This window comes from Pleurodeles waltl, chromosome 9 (genome assembly GCF_031143425.1).
Source record: "Pleurodeles waltl isolate 20211129_DDA chromosome 9, aPleWal1.hap1.20221129, whole genome shotgun sequence".
Taxonomy (NCBI): Eukaryota; Metazoa; Chordata; class Amphibia; order Caudata; family Salamandridae; genus Pleurodeles; species Pleurodeles waltl.
In genome coordinates this window covers 260,205,080-260,231,360 of record NC_090448.1, presented here as the reverse complement: position 1 = coordinate 260,231,360, position 26,281 = coordinate 260,205,080, and the positions used below count along the sequence as shown (strand labels likewise).

Here is a 26,281-nt window from a genome sequence, read left to right as displayed (position 1 = left end):
CGTCCCCTGGACTGTGTGCCCACTACCACTGCCCCCAGGTCCCTGTTGTTGTTGGGGTGTTGGGTTAGCCTGGGTGCCCAGTAATGGTGGACACACCGCTGATTGACCTGTCCTGGGTAGGTAGGTTTGGGCCCGCTGGGTGGGTGCTGTGCTGGTGTTACCAGAGGGTGGAAGTTCGGTGTTGGGCTGTGGCTGGGCAAGGGGAACCGACTGTCCTGAGTCCCACAATGGTCCGGGCTGGTCATCAAGATCCAGTAGGGCAGAGCTGCTCATGTGTGTTTCATGGTGTGCAATGGGTGGGTGTGCGTGAACCCCAGTGCAGGCATTCCTGTGTGGGGGCTTGTGTGCTGATGGTTGGGGGGTGTTCTGGGTATGTGCAGTGGGCATGCTTTAGTGATGGGTGTCCATGCTTAGTTGTGTCATGCAGGTCTTGGGGTTGGGATGTGTAGTTGGTGTTATGGGTACATTAGTGAGGAGTTGGAGTGATAGGGGAGGGGGTGAGGGTGGGGATGTGTGATAGCATGCAGGTAGGGTGGGGGATATGATAGTGAAGATTTCCAGGATCCGTTCCTCCAACGACTCCTCCGAGGCCCTAAGGAGGCAAGATGGACAAGACTTTCTCCTCCCATGTTGTTAGTTGAGGGGGAGGAGGTGGGGGTCCGCTGCCAGTCCGCTGTACCGCGATGTGGTGCCTGGATACCGTGGAATGCACCTTCCCCCGTAGGTCGTTCCACCTCTTCCTGATGTCCTCCCTGTTTCTTGGGTGCTGTCCCACGGCGTTGACCATGTCCACTATTCTTTGCCATAGCTCCATCTTCCTGGCTATGGATGTGTGCTGTACTTGTGAGCCAGATAGCTGTGGCTCTACCCGTAGGATTTCCTCCACCATGACCCTCAGCTCCTCCTCGGAGAAGCGGGGGTGTCTTTGGCGTGACATGGGGTGGTGTGTGTGATGTGTGGGGTGGTGTATGTGTTGATGAGTGTGGTGAGTGTAGTGGTATGTGGTGTTTTGTGCGTGGATGTTGTGTGGGTGATGGTGTTGTGTGCCTCTGTGTGATGGGGTTCTCGATTCTGTGCTCTCTCTCTCGCCTTCTCTCTGAATTTTTGGTTGTAGGGGTTTGTGGGTGATGTGGGTGTGTGTTTTATATTGTATTGGGTGTGTGGGAGTGGTGTGTGTATGTGTATCAGGTGTGTGTATTTGTAATTGTCCAATGTGGCGGTGTATTTTAGATGTGTGTGTATTTTGAGGGCGGCGGTGTGTACCGCCAAAGGAATACCGCGGTTGAAAGTCAGCCGCGTGGATTCATGGGTCGTAATGGCATGGGCGTGTTTCTGTTGGCGTGGAGGTGGAGGAATTGTTTCCGCATGTTTATCGCTGACCTTTGGTGTGGCGGTATTGTGTGGGTGTCTGAATTTCTGCGGATTCCGTGATGTGTGTCATAATAGCTGTGGCGGTCTACCGCCACAGCAGCGGTGTATTGGCGGTCTTCTGCACGGCAGTATGCGCCTTATACCGCCAATGTTGTAATGATCCCCTAAGTTTCAAGATGGCCGGATACCTGTAGGGGAATCAAGATGAATGAAATGAAAACTTTCTTATTCAAGTACTTTCCTTTACATGAGAATCAGAAAAAACATTCTGACTAAATTTTAAACCAGTCATATAAATCCTGTTTTGAGAATGGGACCATACAATATTGCATCTAGAAACTCTGGCCTTCTGTGTACTCAGTAGGATTGAAATAGTCACGAGGAGAGTGAAACATGAGAATAACGCTATCATGGTGTTAACAATTTCTACTCTCTCTCAGCTAGTTCAATTTTGAGCACAGCATGTTAAGCTTCTAACTTGCCTTTCAGATTTTCTGGGAAGCCATCAACCCCCATACCTGAGCAAAGGCCTGTGATCTGGTTCAGCATCTGCTACAAGGCAGTCAGCGTCTAGTTGTGGTTCCCTGGTCGGAATCTCCCTCTTGCATGTATTTGGACAAGGAAGTCTTTTATAACTAACATGTCAGCGTGATCACAAAACGTGCCTACACAAGAACTCCAAAGACTAAACTCCTACCACATCTATCGGCAATGTACCAGACTGTATCCTTGACTGAAGCACAGAGTGAACAGGGATGTGTTATTGAGAACTCCAGTGCTGAAGTAGGCTAAACAGTGTGATATAAAAAATAAAACAAGACCGTAGAACTGGTTATTTGAAAAATAACAGTATGAAGCCGAATAAAAAGCATTTAGAGCAAAGTGCACAGAGGCTCTAAGCTGCGAGCAAAGGAATAACATACATCCAGGGCAAAGTGCACAAAGGCCTAAAGCCTGAAGCTAATGCGCAAAGGATACATAAAACTGACCACACTACACCCTCCCCTTGTCGGTAGCAAGTGGTTCTAAAAATAGAAAAATATGCCCCTGATACAAAAACACATCTAACATATTTCGACAAGATCAGAGGACAATAAAGCAGAAAACAAATTTAAATTGGGAAGCATGTGACAGGAAAGCCAAATTTTATATAATGTCAATTTAAAAAAAATCCAATTATTAGACAGAAGCCACGGAAAGCAGGAGATCCTCCACTTCGACAGATGTCAACATCGGAAAATCCACGCCAGAAATTAACACGGAGCAGGTGTGTTCCAAAGCCCCAGAACCGTCCGGGGCGGCACCACGAGCAGGGCCTATGAATGAGACAATACCATCTTCTTCCAGGAAGGGAATCTCATAAACCTCCTCATGAAGCAAATGCAACCGCAGTGCACAAGTCTGGGAATGAGTCCTAATCGGGAACATCAAAAGTCCAGTATCGACCACTGGGGGGCGCTGCAGTGAGAGACAGAGAGCCAGTGCATGTTCAAACGAGCACCAAAGGCACCGAAACACGGGCTACACACAATCCAAAACCGGTCGGAATGATAGAGACCAGTCACACTCCAAATGTCCCAGGAGTGTTGCCTGAAATGCTGCATCATGCGTTCAAGACACAGCTGCGCTGATGGGAGCTCTAATACGGGATCTCGTCGCAGTGGGACAGCCATTGCGGATGAACAGCAGCAACAGCAAAACCCCAGCCAACAAAGCCAAAGTAATCGGGAATCCTCCAAAAATGCTTCAGAAAATAGAATGAATAGCCAAAGGTATTAAACCGAATATGGAAGAGAAGGTATGAGCAAAACCAACACCAACGGCTTTGAAAAAATTTGCAATTCCAGCAGTGCTGGATGCGTTAAATATTCATTCCACGAGTTCACCAAAGTGACTCGGAAAGTTAGTATTCAAAAGGGACTGTATTTCCGCAGATGACCTCGCCACCTGAAGTGCGTAGGTCTCACTAGCAGATGTAAGGGACACATGCTATTGAAACAATAGAGCTTTCAGCCGACTCAACTTGTCGAAATTCACCTTGGAAGTAGCAATATGAGGCTACCTCCCTAATTTGAGTGGAGGGAAACAACACATTCCGCAGCACGTAACGGCCTTGGTGACAACGACTACATAAACTATTCCGGCACGCATGCCACAACAAGGTTCACTGTTATGAAGGATGTAACTGCCGTTTGAAAGCACCTGGAAAGTGTTTTTAATTACCGTGACTGGAACTCCCTTTAGATAACAAGCTAAGTTAGCAATCGAGGCATTACACGCCCGTGCAAAGACAGCTGTTTACAAACCATTGAATGGCTGACAGAAGTCTCACACGGAACGCGACCTGCCTTTAAGGTCTGTAGAGTCCAACCCAACTGCATGACTGACCGCGTTTGACTCTGCCCATGATATAAAGAAGACATATCCGATTTAATAATGTCTATAGCAGAGGAAACAATGTTATCAATTGTGTATACACGGTCTGACAGGGTATGCATCCTATTATCCACAACAGACAAAGCCTGTATCAAATTTTCTGGATCAATTTGCCGCAACCGGGCGGCTGCCTCTTGTTGTGAAAGCTTCCAAATCTCATTATATACCTCATATAAAAAACATTTATTCCATGTCATTCTTGGTCCTGACAAAAAATCTTGCAAGTCAGTATCATTAGACAGTTACGTGAGATGTGTCTTAACTGCATCCAGCGTGGACGACTTGAACCATTGTTGACAAAGTTTCCCCACACTGTATGTAGTAATGATATCAGCATGTTCTGGTGATATGTAGCGAGGGTCTGCCCTACTAGTCCTGAACCCCCCCCGAAGAGGTGACAAAACGTTGATGACACCCATTAGTGTCTATGGGCCACAATAACCACCTGCCCGGACGTATCAATGAAGTGTTAAGCGTACCATTCTGGACCCAGTCTGTAAGCTCACTAAACGTGGCATTAATATATTGCTGCCAGTTGTTCAATTTGGAAGGGACAGGTATGCTAGGCAAATTCAAATCTCTAATCGTTGCTAAGCCCATGCAACTAGTCTGTTGTACAGTGTCATTTAGGAAAATCATTTGGACAGGAATAATACACGCCCTAAACAATGTGTCCCTGCCCCGTATTTGCCAATTTTTCGTTCCCCAGACAATTTTCAAATCAACAGTTTTGGACCAGTATTCATACCCCTCAACCGCAAGTTTGGATACAAACAAATTTGAATATAGTAATTTAGTATCAATCAATAATATTTGCTTATTAGCATGCGGAGTAACTTTAAAATAGTAAGACTTAGCATTTTGTTGATTATGCCCAGAAAAATATGCAAATTTATCATAATATGTTTTAGAGCTCCTCTGTGGAGGAGTCGGGCAATGTTCCCATTGCATATATTCAAATATCGATTTACGGCTACTAGCTTTATGAATAAAGTGGTGTCCATAATAATTGTAGCAAAACATGTCACCATAATTATCTCTAAATAGGTAAGCATCCTCATTTTCATAGACAGTATAGCATTGTAATTCCGTCAACATAGAATCCACTGTCTTTACATCCCAATCATCAGATACAATGCCTGGTATAACTATATCATTCATTGATAATTTGAGAACATACGGTATTTGAATTATTTCAGTGGGACCATATATATCAAACATTACTCTGTCCCACACAATCCCATCTGGAATTGGCACTGCAGAAATGTTCACAAAGGATAAGTCTCTTCGAGCCATATGTGATGAAAAATGTGGTTTCAACACCGTCTCCACGTGCTCAATGTCAGATCGTTCAGGAAGAAAATGACCATGTATTACCAGAAAAAAGGTAACCACAAACCCCAGCAACAAGAAAACAGTCATTACAGTCATAAAAAGCCACAGATAGATCCAAGGAACAACAAAATATGTGTGTTTAAGCCAACACAGCAGCTTACGCAGACCCGGAGCTGAGGTTGTAGAGGACGAGGAGTCCGATACAGTATCACCAGTGGTGTTGAAGCAGCCGGAGGCAGTTCTCGCAAAAGGTGCAACCGTAAACATAGAAGCAGATGGTGGCTCTCGCCTTGGCACGCTATAAACCACATGTTCAGCAATATCAGTAGAACGTACTGCAGCTTGATTTAAAAGATTCCAAATCATTCATCGTCTGTGGAACAATCGCAAGATCAGCGTCCACCCTCCCCAAGCTCGGAGAGGAAATAGCGTCAGTGCAAATCACCTGCAGCGGAACTTCTTCCCCAGTAGTGAGAGGGATTCCGGAACTACTGGGTGTCCCCCTTGGTCTGCTGTGCAGAATCGGCCACATGTTGTAACTTGACATTATCAATGGAAACAAAGCGATTTCTTTTGGCCCCTTGCAACGGCGGCAAAATTACAGTTCTGGTGCCGCTGATCCCTATCACTGGGACAGGCACACGATAAGAAGGACCAAATTATTTTTTTACTGCAACCCTTTCACGCACAAGATCCCCAATCCTGGGAATCCAACCAGTAGACGTTACCGGTTCATCCTTAATTCCTGTGGAGGCAGCACTTGCAGAAGAGCTTTCCTCACGGAATTGCTGTAAATCCTGCAAGACAGTGACACGTTCATTTATGTCAAAGGGCGTATCCGCCGTCTCCACACCAGGACCATCTAGATCAGGAACATACATTTGTGTTCCAAACAGGCACTCATATGAAGTACGTCCCACAGGGACCTTCTAGGCAAGTTATTAAGTGCTCTCTGTACTCCATACAGGTGGGCTAGCCAACTACGACCCGTACCTATAACTCTGGCCGTTAAGGATTGCTTTAAATCGCGATTTAAACACTCCACGACAGAATTTCTCTCGGGATGAAATGGAGACGAGAACTGGAGCTGGACCCCCAAAGAAGCCATGGTGTCCCTGAATGCCTTAGAGGCAAAGGCAGGGCCCTGGTCCGAATGAAAAGCCGCAACTGCAAATGTATCAACAAAGATGCGCAGGTCTTTAATAACAGTTCGAGCGTCAGCCGAGCGCTGTGGCCAGACCCACACAAATCTGGAGCACGAATCTACAGCAACCAATATATATTTGTATGCACTATCTGGTGTCAGCGGACCACAATGATCCAAGTACACACACTGTAAAGGTTTATTTGATATGAGAAGGGGCATCTGCTGCGGGCGTCTAGCCGTGGAAACTTTAATTTGTTGGCAGACATCACAACAAAAGACATACTGCTTCGTCTCTTTATAGAGACCAGGCCACCAATAACGAGCCTGTAAGAGTGAAATCGTGACAGCCACGCCCGCATGTGCAGAAGCCACCCCTCATATGCTGCAGTAATTAATCGAGGTTGCTCAATTTTATTGGCCATTTCACGTACACCAACGCCGGGGATATTAACTACAGCATTCAGCATACCACCCATACAGTAATTATAGTTAGAAGGGAATCCTTTAGGAAAAAGCGTACCATCAGCCATTAGCTTTTATGGCAGCCAAAATCTCTGTGTCTGGTTTGGAACTCGAACAAGTTACTGCGGCCACAGTGGCAACAGCCACTGCCGATTTTGCAGCTTCAGCAGCTAAAGTATTCCCAGCGTGTATTCCAATGCGCTGGTGTCCAAGTGTATGTACAACATGGACCTTAGGAAGCGTTTCTTTCAGATCCGCAACCTTCCCCCACAGTAATTTGTGTATAATGGTGTTACCTTTGGAATCTTTGAACCCATTCACTCTCCAGTAGTGCAAATATTCGTTGAAAGACTGAACACAGTAATAGGAGTCACAAACCAGCAATGTCAATATTGCCGGATCCGCGTGTTCTAAGGCTAACAATAGAGCTTTCAGCTCAGCCAACTGTGCTGTACAATCTCCCAAGGTCTGTGTATAAGTATGTCGGGGGCAGAACACTTCCCCCTGCATATAGCCGCTCACCACAGCACATGCAGCAGAATACTGTTGTTTAGTCCCAACCGCTGGTTGCGCAGAGCCATCTGTATACATGACCACTTCATATTGGTCAATAGGCAATGTGCCAGCGGGAAGTGGGTACCCCATTTCCTATTGAAGGAATTATTGAGTCTGCAGTTTAGGGTCAAATATGTAATCTACATCAGTGGCTGTCAAAGACGTAGCCCATTGAATCCATCGCAGGTGTAAAGCTTTCGAATTAGGAACACTCGCTTTTGTAACAGCCTCTATGGCTGGAATTGGGGAAATGATGCGTTGGCCCTGGGCAAGAGGTCATTCTTTAATCACAGCCATCTGTACTGCAGTGAGAATTTTCTCAGTTTGTGCAAAACGGTGTTCTGCAGCAGAATACAAGTGCGACTTGTATGCTATCGGGACTGTGTCACCCTCATTAAAGGTGACATAAGTAAACCCAATGGCACCAGGTATAACCCTGATGACCAGATGCGTTTTATTGTCCCGAGTGTGTAAATGTGTTACTGCTAAGTGATCAGTTTGTAAATCTCCAAGAATTTGTTTATGTTCATTCGTCCAGAATCTACTCGAAAAATTCCGCTGAATCAACTCGTATAATGGTTTGATACATGTAGCGTAATCAGGAATGTAAGTTCTGCCAAAATTTAGAAACCCCAATAATGACTGGAGTTTCTGAATCGTATTAGGAGGTTGCAATTGAGCACATTTCTCCAAAAAGTGAGGCGCTAAGCTCTTGCCCTCATTCGACAACTCATATCCCAGGAAAATGACGCTGAGGAAGGCAATCTTTGATTTTTGTAAATTAAATTTGTAGCCTATGTCAGCAAACCCCACAACAATGCGCGCTACTCGCCTTAAAGGTTGCAGCAACTCATCGTCCATCAGATATATATCATCAACATAAGATAATGCTTCGGGGTCCAACTCGTGCAAAATTTCAGTTACACAAGCCAAAAATATTCCTGGGCTATTCTTATTCCCCTGAGGCAGACGACAAAACCTTTTTTGAGAGCCAAACGCTGTAAAGCTCGTGTAGTCCCTACTTTCGGGCGCTATATTCTGGCAGAAGAATCCATTCAAGATATCTAAAGTTGTTTTGTATTTCTTACGCACTATATTATTCATGAGCGCAGCGCTGTGTGAATTCTGTATTGCATATGTGCGTGTATGTCCATTTAAATGTCTGTAATCCACCACTATCCTATAAGAATGGTCCGGTTTTGCTACCGGAAATAAGGGATTATTCATCGGCGAGACACAGGGTTCAATTACTCCCTGGTACTCCAATTGTGTAAGAATTTTCCTTACCGATGCCCTTGCTTCAAATTTTATAGGATACTGCGGTTGCGGCTGAGGTTCACCTTTTATCAGAATTACATGATAAGATGAATTTCTATCCCACCCCACATTATTTCTATATAGGGCGGGGCCTGTGCTAGAGCCCATGATTTACTATAGGACTCTGCTAGTTCTCCCGGAACAAGTGGTGAGAATGAAGGTGTAATAACCTCCTCCCCAACTGGACAGTCACGAACAAAGTCAGGTCCTGTTCGGCCAGCAGAATGTCATACAATTTGACCACAAGGTCCCAAAAGATGGCGTTTATAGTGCGTTCAATGTCCCCTTCTAATTGTAAAGTTACTGTATAAACTCTATTGGGATCAGAGACACGCATATCTGCTGTTTCGACTTGTATGAAGTCATAAGTGGCTTTCACCTCCAGATGCTCTAGAAGACTCCGGCAAACTATTGTGACCTCTGCCGCACTGTCTAACAGTGCTAACGCCCATGTCTTGTTCTTCAAGAGAACTCTCTTCTTGAGTGACATGTCTAACTGAGACCGCTGCCACTTTCTTCTTTTTAAATTGTGGCTTTGTTGGATCGGTTTCTCTTTTTGTTTGACTGAAACCTCTGATGAGCGTTGTGACTCCTGTCTCGGTTTCACGTACTCCGTTCTCCGCTCTGACAGCCCACCTCTCTCATTTCTCTTTTCCGAGGAGTCCTGAAAGGAACGAGATTGGCGTGTATCAGTATATTGATATCTATCAGGCGTCTTCAAATTATCCCTATTCCTGAGATTATACCTATTCTGCGGGGTCTCCGGTTGCGGAGATTGTCCCCTATCTTTCTTAGGTGCCTGTTGTTTTTTCTCCCAGTGCTTTTTAGTACCCTCAGGTTGCTGTTGTTTAGTAGTATCTTAACTATTCTTACCCTGTAACTGGGGTTCTTGCGGTCTAGCCCCCAGGCTATCACGACCCATACTCAAATATGTTTCTGCTATTATTCTCAGCAGCTCCCACTCCTGGTTACCCTGCGGGACGTCTTGAAGATGCATACGCACCTCTAGTGCTACTGCCTCCCCTTTGAGATTACTCAAAATCATAGAAGAAACCGCGGCAAAATTGCCCATCAGCTGCATCCCCAAATCTAAGGCTGGGGCAGCTCCATATTCATCCTGAATTTGTTTCAGCACTTCTGGTAGATTAGCCAATGTGGGTGTACTGTGTGCTGTAGTGTAGAGCGCGGCAAATACCGTGCCCCAAGTATTACAATGGTCCACAGGAGGAACCATTCCATACGGCAAACACAACGTCAATATTCTATGTTTATCCTGACGTCCCGTATGGGGAAATACTGCTTCCAGCGTATTAATTTTTTGCGCCAGCCAAAATGGGGGTTCCTCCCGCTTTGCTGGGACTTTACCCATAACTGAGTGTACAGTGGTCGGATTAACCCCCGGAACCACTGCATGTGGTTGCACCGGAGCAGCACGCGCTGGGTTTGTGTTAAGTGTCTGCATCACAAATTGAACCAAACGTCTATATGTAGCCGTTAATTCCGTATATAAGCAACGAACTTCAGCCACTGCCAATTGAGCAACCGCAGGATGTGGTGTATATGTAGCCAATAAAGGCCGGGTAGGACCATCATTACTCAGTGGACCTAACCTAACAGGTGCTATGGTGTGGAGTAGGGCGTCATCAAGCCAATTATTATGTTCTTGATATGATAGAGGTATTTCTAAATATGCATATGCGCTGTATTGTCCAGGGACATTAGCAAGAGTGTATTTGTGAAAAGTGTTTGTACCTCCATCGACTGCTGGAAATACAACCCAAGAATAAAAAAGTTCTGTTCTATAAGCTGCATGGGCGTCCACCACAAACGTGACCGGACCCCCCTGGTTCGTGAGACCATGTGCTATCAGATGTCCCGTGAGCGGTTGGCGCATATTAAGCACTATGTTCACTACTTGAGGATTTGCCATTATAAAACAGCACTAGGGCAGAGAAGGCACACCAATATCGGGGTTTTTCCTTTCGAAGTTCAAGCTTGAACAACCGACCACTAAGCAATAGGATGTACCTATCTCGTGGTGGCGGAAACCCTCAGCCCCACGGACGTCTCCGTTAACGGAACCGAGGAGTCAATATATACCGAGAGAGTCAGCCGGACCCGAAAATTAGAGCCAGACCAAATGTTGGCGGCGCCATGTCGCGTGCGCTCTCATTATCCTAAATGAGACTACTGGATTTCTAGGTAGCAGGATCGTTGACGGTGTGGGGGACTGAGTCTGACCCACTTGGAAGGACCTTTGTCACCCTAAATCCGGTTTTGCTCCGGATAACTAGCAGTGCCTCATCTCTCCCATGGGGAAGGGATGATTGGGCAGCCGAGCGCATGACATCTTTGGAACCTCTCAGGGAAGTCGTGGTCACTCAGATCCAAACCAACTCTCTCATTTACAGTATGATCTCATATACAAATGACAAAGGCAGTTTAAGTTTTATATATTGTTTTAATAAAACGACTGCATTTTAGATATTAAGACGTGAGCCGCAATAACCAGAACCATACAACACAGTAGGATTGAAATAGTCACGAGGAGAGTGAAACATAAGAATAACGCTATCATGGTGTTAACAATTTCTACTCTCTCTCAGCTAGTTCCATTTCGAGCACAGCATGTTAAGCTTCTAACTTGCCTTTCAGATTCTCTGGGAAGCCATCAACCCCCATACCTGAGCAAAGGCCTGTGATCTGGTTCAGCATCTGCTACGAGGCAGTCAGCGTCTAGTTGTGGTTCCCTGGTCGGAATCTCCCTCTTGCATGTATTTGGACAAGGAAGTGTTTTATAACTAACATGTCAGCGTGATCACAAAATGTGCCTACGCAAGAACGCCAAAGACTAAACTCCTACCATGTCTATCGGCAATGTACCAGACTGTATCCTTGACTGAAGCACAGAGTGAACAGGGATGTGTTATTGAGACCTCCAGTGCTGAAGTAGGCTAAACAGTGTGATATAAAAAATAAAACTGACTGTAGAACTGGTTATTTGAAAATTAACAGTACGAAGCCGAATAAAAAGCATTTAGAGCAAAGTGCACAGAGGCTCTAAGCTGCGAGCAAAGGAATAACATACATCCAGGGCAAAGTGCACAAAGGCCTAAAGCCTGAAGCTAATGCACAAAGGATAAATAAAACTGACCACACTACACCTGTAGGGGAATCAAGATGAATGAAATGAAAACTTTCTTATTCAAGTACTTTCCTTTACATGAGAATCAGAAAAAACATTCTGACTAAATTTTAAACCAGTCATATAAATCCTGTTTTGAGAATGTATACTAGGACCATACACTATTGCATCTAGAAACTCTGGCCTTCTGTGTACTCTTAAAATGTTTCAACAGAAATTGCGCATATTGCATATATATATATATATATATATATATATATATATATATATATATATATATATATATATTAAGCACCATAAAATGATAGTGCACCATGAATAACACAATATCGATTCAGGAAACAAATCACATAACTTGTCAACTCGAATATTACATAATAATATCTTAGAATAATAGCATACAATAAACAACATGAATTAAACTCGAGGAGAGAATCGTGCGTCTTGCCAATTCGAGTGTTTCTATGTAAAATACCAAGAAATGGTAGCACGAAATGAATATCAAAATCAAATCATCATTAATCGAATCGAGCGTCTTGCGATTCGTAAAACACGATGTAAATGTCAAGGAATAACAGCTCACAATAAATAACAAGGTCAAAGTACAATTAAACGAATTGCGCTTCTTTTGCCAGTTCTTAAGCCACCATGTAAAACGTCAAGAAATGGTAGCGCGCAATGAACAACAAGTTAATTGCTCATGAAACGAGTTGTGCATCTTGCCAATTCGTAAAACATCATATAAATGTCAAGAAATAGTAGCGCGCAATGGACAACAATGTTTAAACACCATAAAACGAATCGCGCGTCTTGCCGATTCTTAAGCCACCATGTAAATGTCAAGAAATGGTAGCGCGCAATGAATAACAAAGTCAAACCTTCATTAAATAAATTGCGCTTCTTGCCTATTTCTAAACTACCATATAAATGTCAAGAAATGGTAGCGCGCAAGTAATCTGTTACTCATTTAAGAATTTATACCAAGAATATGAAAATTCTAAATAATGGTGTCGGGACAGTACAACCACCGTCTTACCGCCTGGAACAATGATCACCAATGAAGGATTAGGGCAGAAGACTGGACGATCCAAATAGGCCGCCGGGACAGGAGCTCATGAAGAAGCTGCTGCTCTGCACCGGGACCTCTGAATAGTGAGCACTGGGAGTTGGGCTGGCTCTCTTTTATAGAGTCTTGGCCCAGCCCAGAACCACGCCAAGGCATGTTGCAGGGAAAGTCTCTGGAAGGCCCTGGAAAGGGCCACACCCTAACACACTCTGAAAACCTGCAGCAATACATTGCAAAGGAACAGTATTTGTAAGCATATTAAAAATAAGTTTTCAGGATTGAACTCTGCAATGCAAAAGGTTAAACCACAACATATCAGCACAATGCATAAATTACTTTGTTTTGAGAGTGTTGGGTTTTTGCATTTCTGTCGCCAATAGAGCGCGTACTGCTCTGGTGTTGACAGTACTCCCCTCTCCCAGACGCGCTCTAGGGCCTGGTTTGATTGGAATAAGACGATGAAAGCGTCTCAGAAGTACTGGAGCATGAACATCAGATGCGGAAGCCCATGAGTTACTTTCAGGACCATAACCTTTCCATGAGATTAAGTACCATAGATTACGCCCTCTCAGTTTAGAATCGAACACTTTCTTGACTTCGTATTCTTCTTCCCCTTGTACTAGAACAGGAGCTAGATGAGGGCGGACCTTTTGGAATGCCTTTATTCAAGAGTGAAGTGTGGAACACTGGATGAATATGTAAAGATCTGGGCAATTGTAGTTTATAGGTCACCGGATTGATTTGCTGAAGGGCAGTATAAGGACCTTTGAATTTAGGGTTAAACATGTGCTTCTTCTTGAAGTCTATATATTTTGCGGAAAGCCACACTTTGTCACCTGGTTGATATTGCGGTCCCTCACAATGTTTCTTGTCATAATGCCTTTTATATTTTTCTTTGGCTTTTTCTAAATGCTGTTGAATCAGTTTCTGGGTTTGATGTAAATGCTGAATGGTTTCTGACACAGCTGGAGTAAGAGAACTTTCTTGAGGAATTGTGATGGGCAAGGTGTCAGGATGATAGCCAAATAAACCAAAAAAAGGTGTAACACCAATAGAAGTGTGGAATGAGTTATTGTAAGCTAACTCAGCTAACCAGAGCATAGATGTCCAAGAATGAAGTGCCTTTTCAGCGTAGCCACGTAGGTATTGTTTCAAAGTCTGATATGGGGGGTTATTACAACTTTGGAGGAGGTGTTAATCCGTCCCAAAAGTGACGGTAAAGTGACGGATATACCACCAGCCGTATTACGAGTTCCATAGGATATAATGGACTCGTAATACAGCTGGTGGTATATCCGTCACTTTACCGTCACTTTTGGGACGGATTAACACCTCCTCCAAAGTTGTAATAACCCCCTTAGTCTCTCTGTTTGACCATCTGTTTGAGGATGGTGACTAGTAGATAGCGTAGATGTCACTTGGAGTGTTTTACACCATGTCTTCCAGAAATTGGAGGAAAATTGTGACCCCTGATCGGAGAGGATAACCTTTGGCAGTCCATGATAACGAACCACTCTGTTCAGTAAAATAGTTGCCAATTCACTAGAAGTGGCCAATTTTTTACAGGCGATGAAATGTCCATATTTCGTGAGACTATCTACTACCACCAGAATTACTGAATGCTGTTGAACCACTGCCAGACCGGTAATAAAGTCTACAGAAATGTGCTCCCATGGACGACTTGAGGTTGGAAGTGGATGTAACAACCCTTTTGGTTTTGAATGACTTGTTTTAATGCGAGCACAAACTTCACAGTTGTTTACCATTGCTTTTACATCTTTTTTTAGGCTAGGCCACCCTCAATAGTGTTGGATCAGTTCAAGAGTTTTAGGAGTACCTAGGTGACCTGCCGTAGGTATAACATGCAACCAATGAAACACTATCCTGCGAAGTTTGGTAGTGGGTACGAACAAACGAGCGTCATGAAAGGGTAAACCTTGCTTGATTGACCTTTTGGGATCTGCTTGGGCCCATGTTTGCCATTTTTCAACAGTGAAAGAGTTGCAAATTTCTTCAAAGAAATCTTCAGTTTTTATGATACATAAAACCTTGTCAGGAGCAATGATAGCTCTGGAGGCTTGAAATGCAGGCAACGTGGTAGACTCTTGACCGGACAAGGCGTCAGCCTTGCGATTATCTTTACCAGGCCGGAAGGTTACTACAAAATAAAATTCGGCAAAAAAAAGCATCCAGCGTAATTGCCGAGGGGTCAAAAGTCTGGCGGAACTCATGAATTGAAGATTACGATGATCAGTATGTACTGTAACAGTGTATTTGGCACCCAATAAATGATGTCTCCATTCTTTAAAGGCGTCACGAATCGCCAGAAGCTCTTTTTCAACAATGACATAGTTCTGTTCGGCTTCGTTCAACTTCCGAGACATATAAGCTACAGGATGAAGTTGACCAGTGTCTTTATTTCGTTGTGATAAGACAGTTCCTATTGCTACATCTGAAGCATCAGCTTCCACTATGAAAGGTTGATTCGCATCAGGATGAGTCAAGACTGGGGCAGTGGAGAAAGCTTCCTTCAAAGTCGAGAAGGCTTGATCAGCTTCTGGGGACCATACAAACTTTTCTTTCTTTCTTAGTAGCTTAGTGATTGGAGCCACTGTCTGGGAGAAATGATTTATGAACCTCCGGTAAAAATTTGCACACCCCAGGAAAATTGTACATCACAAACAGTCTTTGGGGTGGGCCAATCAGATACAGCTTTTACTTTCTTTTCTGCCATCACCATACCTTGAGGGGTAAGAATAACCCCTAAAAACTCAACTGTGGTAACATGAAACTCACACTTGGTTAGTTTGCAATATAAATGGTGTTTTTGAAGGGCTGCAAGAATTTTCTTGACATGTTGGACATCTTTGTTTTCATTGTCTGAGTAGATCAAAATGTCATCAATGTAGACTATGGCAAATATGTCTAGGTACTCTCTAAGAACGTCATTCAAGAAAAATTGAAATGCTGCTGGAGCATTACACAGACCAAAGGGCATGACGTATTTAAAAATGCCATATCTTGTCTTGAACGCTGTTTTCCATTCGTCACCCTCTCTCATTCTGACCAAATGATAAGCACCTCGAAGGTCAAGCTTCGTGCAGATTTTTGCTTTCTTTACTTGTTCCAATAAGACCGGAATTAGGGGCAAAGGATATTTATTCTTGATGGTGACTTTGTTTAAACCCCTATAGTCGATGCAAGTTTGAAGTTCTCCATTAGCTTTTGAAACAAAAAAAAAAGGTGAAGCTGCAGGAGACTTAGAGGGGCGAATGAAGCCATTCTCCAAAAATTGATCTAGATATTTTCGTAAATTTTGATTTTCATGTTCTGACAGGGCATATACACGACAGTTGGGAAGTATCGCACCTGGGGCTAGATCAATTTGACAGTCATAAGATCTATGAGGAGGTAGAGTCTCTGCTCCTTTCTCATCAAATACATCTTTGTAAGATGAATACTGTTTGGGCAGCTGAATTTCTTTCTCCGCGGCAGTAGCTATGTAAGAGTTGCAAACTTTTGGTACTTGAATCTTTTGGAGACATTGTTCGTTACATAGCGCAGATGAGAACACGATTTTTCGTTCTGCCAAATTGATCTCCGGATTGTGATGAGTTAACCATGGCAAGCTGAGGATAATCCCATATTGGGGAGCATGGATCACGTCAAAGATGATTTTCTCTTTATGTTTCTTTCTTTGAATCTTATCTTCACAAATCATCGACAAGGGGATAGTCTGAAGAGTTACCGGACCTCCAGTCAAGAGTTTTCCATCGACTGCCTTGATGATTTCTGGGGTCTTCTTTTCAATACATGGGATCCCCCATGCACGATCTAATTGGACATCAACAAAATTCCCAGTAGCCCCAGAATCGACTAGAGCTTTTTTTAAATAGATCTTTTTCTTGACCAGAACTCTTAATTCCAGTTTAAGATGTCTAGATTGTGAAGGGTCCACGGTGACACCCAAGAGCAACCCTTCTCTGCATTTCGGGTGTTTTAGTTTTCCAACTCGACTGGTGCATTGGCTGCGACCTTCTGAACTGGACCTTGCTTGTTCTTTGGTTTGATTGGACAATCTTTGGCAAAATTACCTTTTCGTCCACAATAAAGACATTGTCCATTTTTTCTGCGGAGGTCCTTTTCATCTTTGGTCAAAGGTCTTCTGATGGTTCCAATTTCCATCGGTTCTGGCGTTCTTTCTTTCGGAGTTCTTGCGTCTCTGTTATCATGAACGCGCCATGAATAATTTTCAATCTTTTTGCACGTTCCTTTACGTTCTGCTAAACGATGATCAAGTCTCAAGACAAGATTTATTAATTCTTGACAGTCTGTAGGTTGTGGATCGATTTGCGCTAAGATATCTTTTAATTCCTCTTTGAGTCGCTTGTAAAACAAGACCGCTTGTTTTTCTTCAGGCCAGGATGTCTCTGCAACCAGCCGATTAAAGTTGGCTAAATACAACACTAGGTCTTGATTTCCTTGGCGTAAATCTAATAATTCACAATCTGCTGACTGTGTTACAGTTCTATGATCAAAAACTCTCTCTGCTAAGCTAGTTGTCAATTCTTTGGATGATACCACCTCTGCTTGGAGCTTGGTGATAGCCTTGACTAACTCGTCTAGCGTGGCCATGCTGAGAACATAAACAAGCCAGGAGGATAATAATTAATGGGCTCACTATTCTGTCAGAGTCACCAGATCCTCGGGGACTGTGCACGTTCCCAACACGTCCACCACTGAACAGCTCCAAGAGTCTGATAGATAAATCACAGAGACTGAGAGAGTTCAAGAGGGGAAGAGGGGATTAGGAAAGGAACAGCTGGGAAGGAGACCTGTAGTAAGAAAAAGGTTAGAACACACAATATGAAAATGATATCTCCTGAAATCAATACTAGAATATGATTTTAAGCCTAGTCACTCTGAAAACATGAACAATGTAAGTGTTAAGTTTAAAATGACTAAGTTTCAAGATGGCCTGATACCTGTAGGGGAATCAAGATAAATAAAATGAAAACTTTCTTATTCAAGTACTTTCCTTTACATGAGAATCAGAAAAAACATTCTGACTAGGAATAGTAGCATACAATAAACAACATGAATTAAACTCGAGGAGAGAATCGTGCGTCTTGCCAATTCGAGTGTTACCATGTAAAATATCAAGAAATGGCAGCACGCAATGCATATCAAAGTCAAATCATCATTAATCAAATCGAGCGTCTTGCTGATTCGTAAAACACGATGTAAATGTCAAGGAATAACAGCTCACAATAAATAACAAGATCAAAGTACAATGAAATGAATCGCGCTTCTTTTGCCGATTCTTAAGCCACCATGTAAAATGTCAAGAAATGGTAGCGCGCAATGAACAACAAAGTTAAATGCTCATGAAACGAGTTGTGCGTCTTGCCAATTCGTAAAACATCATGTAAATGTCAAGAAATAGTAGCGCGCAATGAATAACAAAGTCAAACCTTTATGAAATAAATTGCACGTCTTGCCTATTTGTAAACTACCATATAAATGACAAGAAATGGTAGCGCGCAAGTAATCTGTTTCTTATTTAAGAATTTAAAACAAGAATATGAAAATTCAAAATAACTGTGTCAGGACATTCCAACCACTGTTTTACCGCCTGGAACAATGATCACCAATGAAGGATTAGGGCAGAAGACTGGAAGATCCAAATAGGTCACCGGGACAGGAGCTCAGGAAGAAGCTGCTGCTCTGCACCAGGACCTCTGAATAGTGAGCACTGGGAGTTGGGCTGGCTCTCTTTTATAGAGTCTTGGCCCAGCCCAGAACCACGCCCAGGCATGTTGCAGGGAAAGTCTCTGGAAGGCCCTGGAAAGGGGCCACACTCTAACGCACTGTGAAAACCTGCAGCAATACATTGCAAAGGAACAGTATTTGTAAGCATATTAAAAATACGTTTTCAGGATTGAACTCTGCAATGCAAAAAGTTAAACCACAACATATCAGCACAATGCATAAATTACTTTGTTTTGAGAGTGTTGGGGTTTTGCATTTTTGTCGCCAATAGAGCGCGTACTGCTCTGGTGTTGACAGTTGGCGTGGTGTCTATAGTTATGGTACATGTGCTGCATATGGGGTGTCGGTGGTTGTGGTGGGTGCAGATGTGGTGACTGGGGGGATGTCTGCTGGTCTGCTATTTTGCTGACTGTGGGTAAGATGGGACTGGTGGCTGAATTCATGCATAATGGTGTTTTGGTTGCAGGTGTGACTGGTGTAGTGTCTGTGAGGGAGGGGATGGTGGAGCAGTCAGTGCAGGGAGTACATGTTTGTGTGTCTGCAGGTGGGTGTTGCTTGTGTGCATTCCAGTGGTGGGTCTTCTCGTGCTTGTGTTTGTTTGAGCTACCCTTGTCTGTTGAGGGGAATGCATGCCTGTGTGTATGTTTGCTTAGGATGGGTATGAGGAGAGGGGTCTGGGATTGGTAAGAGGTAGTTGGAGGGGGGATGGGAGATTAAGGGACACTGGCTGCCATCAGAGTGGACACCAGAGCCTAAAAGGATCTCTGTAGGCCAGCCATGGCATCATGAATGCCCTCCAGGAATGCATTGCTCTGTTGGACTTCGAGCTGTCAGTTCCTGGATGGCATTCACAATAGTCAACTGACCCACAGAGATAGACCTCAGGAGATCAATAGCCTCCTCTTTGAGGGCAGCAGGACTGACTGGGGCAGGGGTGCCTGCGTTGAAGGAGACCCGCCCTTATGGGTGAACAGGCATGGGCAACTGGGTGGGAAGCTACAAGGAGGGCGGTGCTATTAAGGGGGGGTGGCAGACAAAGATGGAACTGGGATGGTCCCAGATGGGTCCGCCACAACCAGGGAGTGTCCACTGGAGGAGGATTCAGAGGATGAGGTGTTCGATCTGGTCTACCCCGTGGCACTCCCCTCTCCCTCATTCCCACTGGGTCCCTCAGTGTCGCTGGTGGCAGCTTCCTGGGTCCCATGGGCTGCTGCCTCCCCACTCGCCTGTGCCCCTTCTCCTTTGCCAGACAATGCTGATGCATACAATGAGAGAGAGAGAGAGAAGGGGAGGGAGGGAGAGAGGAAGAGAGAGAGTGGGGGCAAAATGGTTAGCATATACCTCCTATTGGCACACCTACACATGTACATCTGTCACAATACATATCATGGATAGGCCATCGCATTTGCCAAGACACATTACCTATACCATGTCATGACATGTCACTACTCGCCACACCTGACTGCCAACCCTCACACCTACAGCAATACCTAAGTAGGACTGCACTACTAGACTCATCCCAAAGATGCCAACCAAAGACCTTTAGCTGGCATAGCATGCCCTGAATGCAGTAGCAATCGTATTCCTGTATTCACATCTTGCCTCTCCATACCATTTTCACCCATTGGATGTGCAGCTGACTAGACACAACACATCAGGCCTCTACAGTCACAACCCCTGATTAGTCCATGTCCTCTGTAACATGTCCATAACAGTTGCGACAACTCCTCTCATAGACCCCACAGCACCTACATGGCTGCCCACTCAGTATGCTGATGTCATCATGGAGGAGAACTCAGATTTAGCCAATACTAGTCAGACACCCAAACAGTCCACATCTGATGTGTACTATTTGAATCTGTGGTATAGCCATGTGAGTAATCAGACCCTATCACAGAGCCAGAGCACGTGACACACAGCACAGACATTGTCGAAAATGAGTGCTGGTAGGGCGCAGCTGTAACAATTGACTCAAGTTACGCACTGACTCTCATTCATTTCTCTAACCATCCAAGGCCTTAAGTGAGATGAAAAAGTAAGGGATATCCAAAAGTGGTGTGGCCTGAGAACTGGAAATATGAATCCTTTCAAAGAGGTGTGGCACTTGTAATTAAGGGTGTGGCTAAAACACGTAAATCAGACATCTGTGCTTCCCTGCTTGACATCCGACCAGTATTTTGATGCCTCTGAGCTTTCTGTAATTGCATCCAGATATATAACCCAACAGCTGACAGGTTACTGGGTTTGCCGATGGTTGTTAATTGTTTAAGATAAATGAGTAACAACAATGGCTTTGTTTTAAATGAATATTGAAAATGTCTCTATTCTAAAAATACAAGACTCTGAATTAAGCACTATTAAGAACTGTGGGAGGGCTATTGGTCTTAACAGTGCCTCAGTCACTGCCGTTCTTTCTTTTCACCACTTTGTACATTAGTTGCTTAAGCATTTTCTCCCCACATTTGTCTAAAATTCACCAAATTAATATTTCATTTATTTTGTCTTCTGCACATCATTTTCACTCTCTCTTTCACATACTTTCTCACATCTCTTTCTCCTTACCACCACACAAACACAGAACACACCCACTCACATGCAAGCACTGAATTTTCTTTTACTTTCGCCTTGTCAATATTTTAATATCTGTGTACCTCCTTCACACACATTTGCATAGAATTACTTTGCAATAGGATTAAATGCTCAGTGCTCTGTGCACTCTGCAGAGAGGTCAAGGATTGAATTTCCATGTATATTGATTATCGTTTTGAGCCAATGATAGGCATTGTGAGAAACTCATACTTCTTTCAGCCTCAGCTCCAGAGCTCTTAATCGTGTCCCGTTATAAAACCTTGGCGGTGTTCAAAGTATGCACTATATAAGAATAATATGCTGCACACAAAAAAACTAGTGAAAAGCAACATCTTGGAAAATGCAAACACTCTAAGGGAATGCAGGAATAGGTCAATAATTTGAAATATAAACAGGAAAGACATAGATTGTCTTAATATTTTTCCATTCATTGGTCAGAAATAGATCAATGTTTTTGCTTGTAAAGTTAAGGACACGAATATCGGCTTGACAGGAACCAGTTTCATTTTCCATTTTTAATTACTACCAAGTGTGGGACCCAGAGGGACCTGGGCACTCAAAGTCCAGCATTCACCCCCTTGATCCATCCTCTCACTAGTCCATACATCCATTGTTGCTTTCTCACTTTCATCAGCACACCGATCCATACAACCACACAAACAAACTCTCCAATTATTGAAGAAGCCTCTTTACTTTTCAAATCTCCATGTCTGCTTTGACAATGGTTCTTAAAACGAATCTGTGACTTTGGAGAACACATGCTTAGTACAATGCATCATCCAGTGGATAATGTGATAAGTTGTGCCATCCCTACTGTGGCTATATTTAAAAACATTTTTCCTCTAATTGGTTGACCGCACCTATTACCAAATGGTATTTATCTTATTTATCTTGCCTGTCAAAGTGTCAGCTTTGTTACGAATCAGGAACTATATTGAAATTACAACCTTCTTAAATGTCTAACAGCATTAATCATATTGATTGGAATGCTAGCAATATGATTTGCTTATATTTGTACTTGACTTGTGTTTCTTCCTTCGCAGAGAATTGTGTGGAATTTCAAAAATTGAACATGAGCAATTGCAGTCAGACGTCTTTGGCAAATGCTACTTCTCCAGTCATGGAATTCTGGGAGTAAGTGGATATCTATCTTGTTTTAGTTATTGAAATATCCTGATAATTTGTTCAAAATCGCTACTTGGTTAATTGTGTTTGTCAAAGCTCTTTCCTATTTCCAGATACAAATTATAAGTCTACATATTTAAATCACTTGTTATAACCTGGCCTCTATTTCCTAAGGCAACCATGAATACTTTTCTAATTTGGAGGAAAGAAATCACGACTGTATTGCTAAATGTAAAGACTTAGGGTCTGATTATGAGTGCAGCGGACAGGATGACTTATCCTCAGAATGTCTGACGGGGAGGTTGGCGCCATACTGGTTACCTCCCCGCTGGACCCATTCCGACATTCCAGCTGGGCTGACGGGCAGAAACCGAGGTTTACACCCATCAGCTCAGTGGGAAATTGGTGGCAGCATTGTCACCAGCTCATAATAGAGCCGGCGGCAATGCTGCAGACAGTGAGCATTGATAGGGTGCTGGGCAAGGGACCCTTGCACTGCTCATGCCAAGTGCATGGGCAGTGCAGGGCCCCCCGTGGCCTCCTGCACCTGTTCTCCGTCAGCCTTTTCATGGTGGGAAAACCACCATGAAAAGGGTGGCGGAGAACCAGGTCGTAATCAGCAGAGAACTAGGTCGTAATTAGCAGACAACCAGATCGTAATCAGCAGGCTGATTCCAACCTGGACCGCTGTCATCCCATCAAGAACATTATTCTCAGCAGAGATGGCGGTTGTTTGGCTGTCCAACCACCAAAGTCTTAATTGAGTGGTTGGATCATCAAACTGGCAGCGGTCAGGACTGCAACTGCGAGGCTGGCGATCTCAAGACCACCAGCCTCGTAATGAGGCCCTTAGAAAGGAATAGCTATCTTCATGATTTACTCCCTGGCTGTGCACACAATTCTGCACCAACTCACACTTTCTGCACTGTTTTGTAGTTTTGTAGTGGCTGTGTCTCTATATATAAATGTGTGTGTAATTTGTTCATAAAAAACATAACCAAAATGGAAGCAGAATTCTATTCTGGTTCAAAGGCAAACATACGGTCAATAATTGAGTTGGCGGTGTAGTGTTTTGTAAAGACCAGTGTCTTCTGCACCTTTTAAAGTTGAAACAGAGTTGGAACCTTCTTGATGGATACAAGGATGTAATTGCAGGTCTAGGGTGCATTTTATTGTAGATCGAGAGTTTGTGGACATAGAAAAGCAACTCAATCCGGCTAATGTAAGTCATGAATGACTTAAATTGTTGGGTAGCATTCATTTTCTTGCGTACCAAGTGATGTGAAGAACAGGGCCAGACTGGCCTTTTATTCCATCAGGCATTTCCTCTGTGGGCTGGAGGAATAGGAGGCTGGTTATAAAACTCCAGAGTTGCTCCTTCTGCCTCTGACACACTCCCCAGTTGCCTGAGATTATTTGCAGCAGGCACAGCGATAAAGAGGGGGAGAGAGTGAGAGATCAGTGAGGGAAAAAGGAAATGAGCAAAGGGGAGACAGAGAATGGATGGATGTTTTTAAAAAACAAAAAAAAGGAAAGAACGAGGAGAGAATGGGTGTGGGACTGATTTAAGGCTGCTTTTCTTTTCTGTAGTCCAGCCCTGGTAAAGAATCAAGGGCCAGATATACAAAGCTTTTTTTCTCATTGCAAATAGCCCGATACGTAGAATCAGGCCATTTGTGACAAGAAAAAAGCATTTCCCAATGTACAAACCAAATTTTGCAATTCGGTGACCTATTTACGAATCGCCAAAAGGGTTTGCAAGTCACAATTAGGAGGGAGCATTCCAAGGGTGTCCCTTTCTAATTGTGAGTCGCAGTGGTATGTAAGATTGTTTTGTGACCATGTCTGCAGTCACGAAACAATCACCATTAACACCAATTTCAAATTGGTGTTAAACCATTCCCAATTTGGAAGGGGTCGCCAAAAGGGACCTCTTCCCAATTGGGAATGGAAGTGAAAATACTTTTTTCAGAGCAGGTAGTGATCCCACGAACCACTGTCTACTCTGAAAAAATTAAAAGAAAACTTTTCATTTTTTTAATTTGAAATGCTTTCCATTTTCTTTTAAGGAAAATGGGCTGCATTTAAAAAAAACGGCTTTATTTAAAAAGCAGTCACAGACATGGTGGTCTGCTGTCCCCGGCAGGCCACCATCACTGTGAGTGCAGCCATTCCCAATAGGGTTGCAAAGTGCGACCTACCTCATGAATATTGATTAGGTAGGTCATTTGCGACCCCATTGGGAATCGCAAACAGTGTACTTTCAAAACTGTTGCACATTTTGTTTTGTGACTCGCAATTTGTGATTCACAAATGGATCGCAAATTGCAAATTACAAAACAAAAGGTTGTACATCTGGCCCCAAGTATCTTATGGAAATATTTGCTATAGAGCCTCATCAGGAAAGCCCAATAGTTTGGAGTTTCATAGATGCTTATCCACTTTTACCAATACAGAAGCACTAGTGTGGCCACTCAAGGGGATAAATTGGCACCTGCAAAAATGCATGGAATGTTATAGGTCTACGAACAACACTGCATGCATGAAGGTAGTGAATCACTTAGGGCCTGATTATGACTTCAGTGGAAGGAAAAGCCAGTTTGCTGAAGTTCCGATGGATAGATTGCTGCCAGTGTGGCAACCTCCCTGCCGGGGCCATTACAAGTTTCCTGCTGGGTCAGCGGGTGGAAACTCAGTTTCTGCTCGCAGGTCAAGTGGGAAATGGCCTACAGCATTGTCTCCAGCTCGTAATAGAGCCGGTGGCATGCTGTACTGCGTAGGGTGCAAAGCAGACAGTGCACAGTACCACGGGCCCCCCCTAGGGCCCTCGTACCCTGTCTCCACCAGCCTTTTCATGGCTGTGTTACTGCCATGAAATCGGTGGTGGAGAAGAGGGTTATAATCCCCAGGGAAGCGTTGCAAGCTGATTAGAATGGCCAGCACCAGATGAAATCTGGCGGTGCTGGTGCAACCACTGCAGTCATAATGTGGTGATTGGATTGCCGCCAGCTACCGCGAGTCTGGTGGTCAGTAGACCACCAGACCCGTAATGATGCTCTTAGTATTTAGCTGGGAAATTGCTGTCATACTTCACTTGGCTGCTTTCTATAATAGCCCAGATACTCTAGCATGCATGCTGCACACATTTTAAGCCATTCTCTGCTTCCTCCACACTCTAGGTGTCATAATCTGTTTATTGAAGCATGGCAGTCTTTGTGCCAATCATAATTTTAGGACCAATGACACATATGTCTAGTATCCTTCAATGTAGAGAACTGCACTTAAATGCTTCATGCGTAAGGGTGTGCAGGGCACCATATCTTTTTGTAGGACAATAAGATGCTTTTTCTACAATCTACAATTCACACTTTTTGTGCTTCCTGTTGTGTTGTGTTTTCTTTTTGTACAGTGTCTCAAATTGTTTTTTCTGCTTTTATGTTTGCTCAATTATTCTTTGGAATATTATATCCAATCCCAAGGGAGGCAATAGTTTTCCTTTTCTTCTTCTTAAGTATCTTCTTCAAATCCTGCATCCTATTTACTCTAGTTCTGTCTTTATATATTAGCCAATCTAAATAATAACTTGTTTTGTATTATTAAAATATTATCCTCTTATTGTTTACATTTTAAGTGCGGCATGGAGGCCTTTTGTTATGTTGTTCATTGTTGTGCATGTATTGGTCAATTCAGTTCATTCTGTCACACAGTTCAGTTTACATGGTTGAAGCAGTCAGTGCTGGCAAATGGTTCAAAATATAGAATAAATCTGCTGCTGCAAATCCCACCATGTTCTATCAATTAAGTTTTAGTTTTTTTAGCTGGTAGACAATACAAAGTAGATTTATTTCTGTATATGCATTACATAGTTTGCACCAGTGTTAGGCACTATTTCACAACGTTTGGTATACCTTGAATGTAACACTGCTGTCAGTTTTATCTGTACATTTGCACCACCTGACAA

At 43.5% G+C, this 26,281-nt stretch overlaps 1 protein-coding gene across 1 annotated transcript in view; it reads left to right on the top strand.

The window, feature by feature from the left end:
* Window positions 1-26,281, top strand: part of SLC6A11 (solute carrier family 6 member 11) — a 968,432-nt gene that overhangs the window by 168,065 nt on the left and 774,086 nt on the right. Inside the window, exon 5 of the mRNA XM_069206667.1 lies at window positions 22,239-22,329. Coding sequence (XP_069062768.1) covers window positions 22,239-22,329 — 91 coding nt within the window. The remainder of the gene's footprint in view (window positions 1-22,238; window positions 22,330-26,281) is intronic.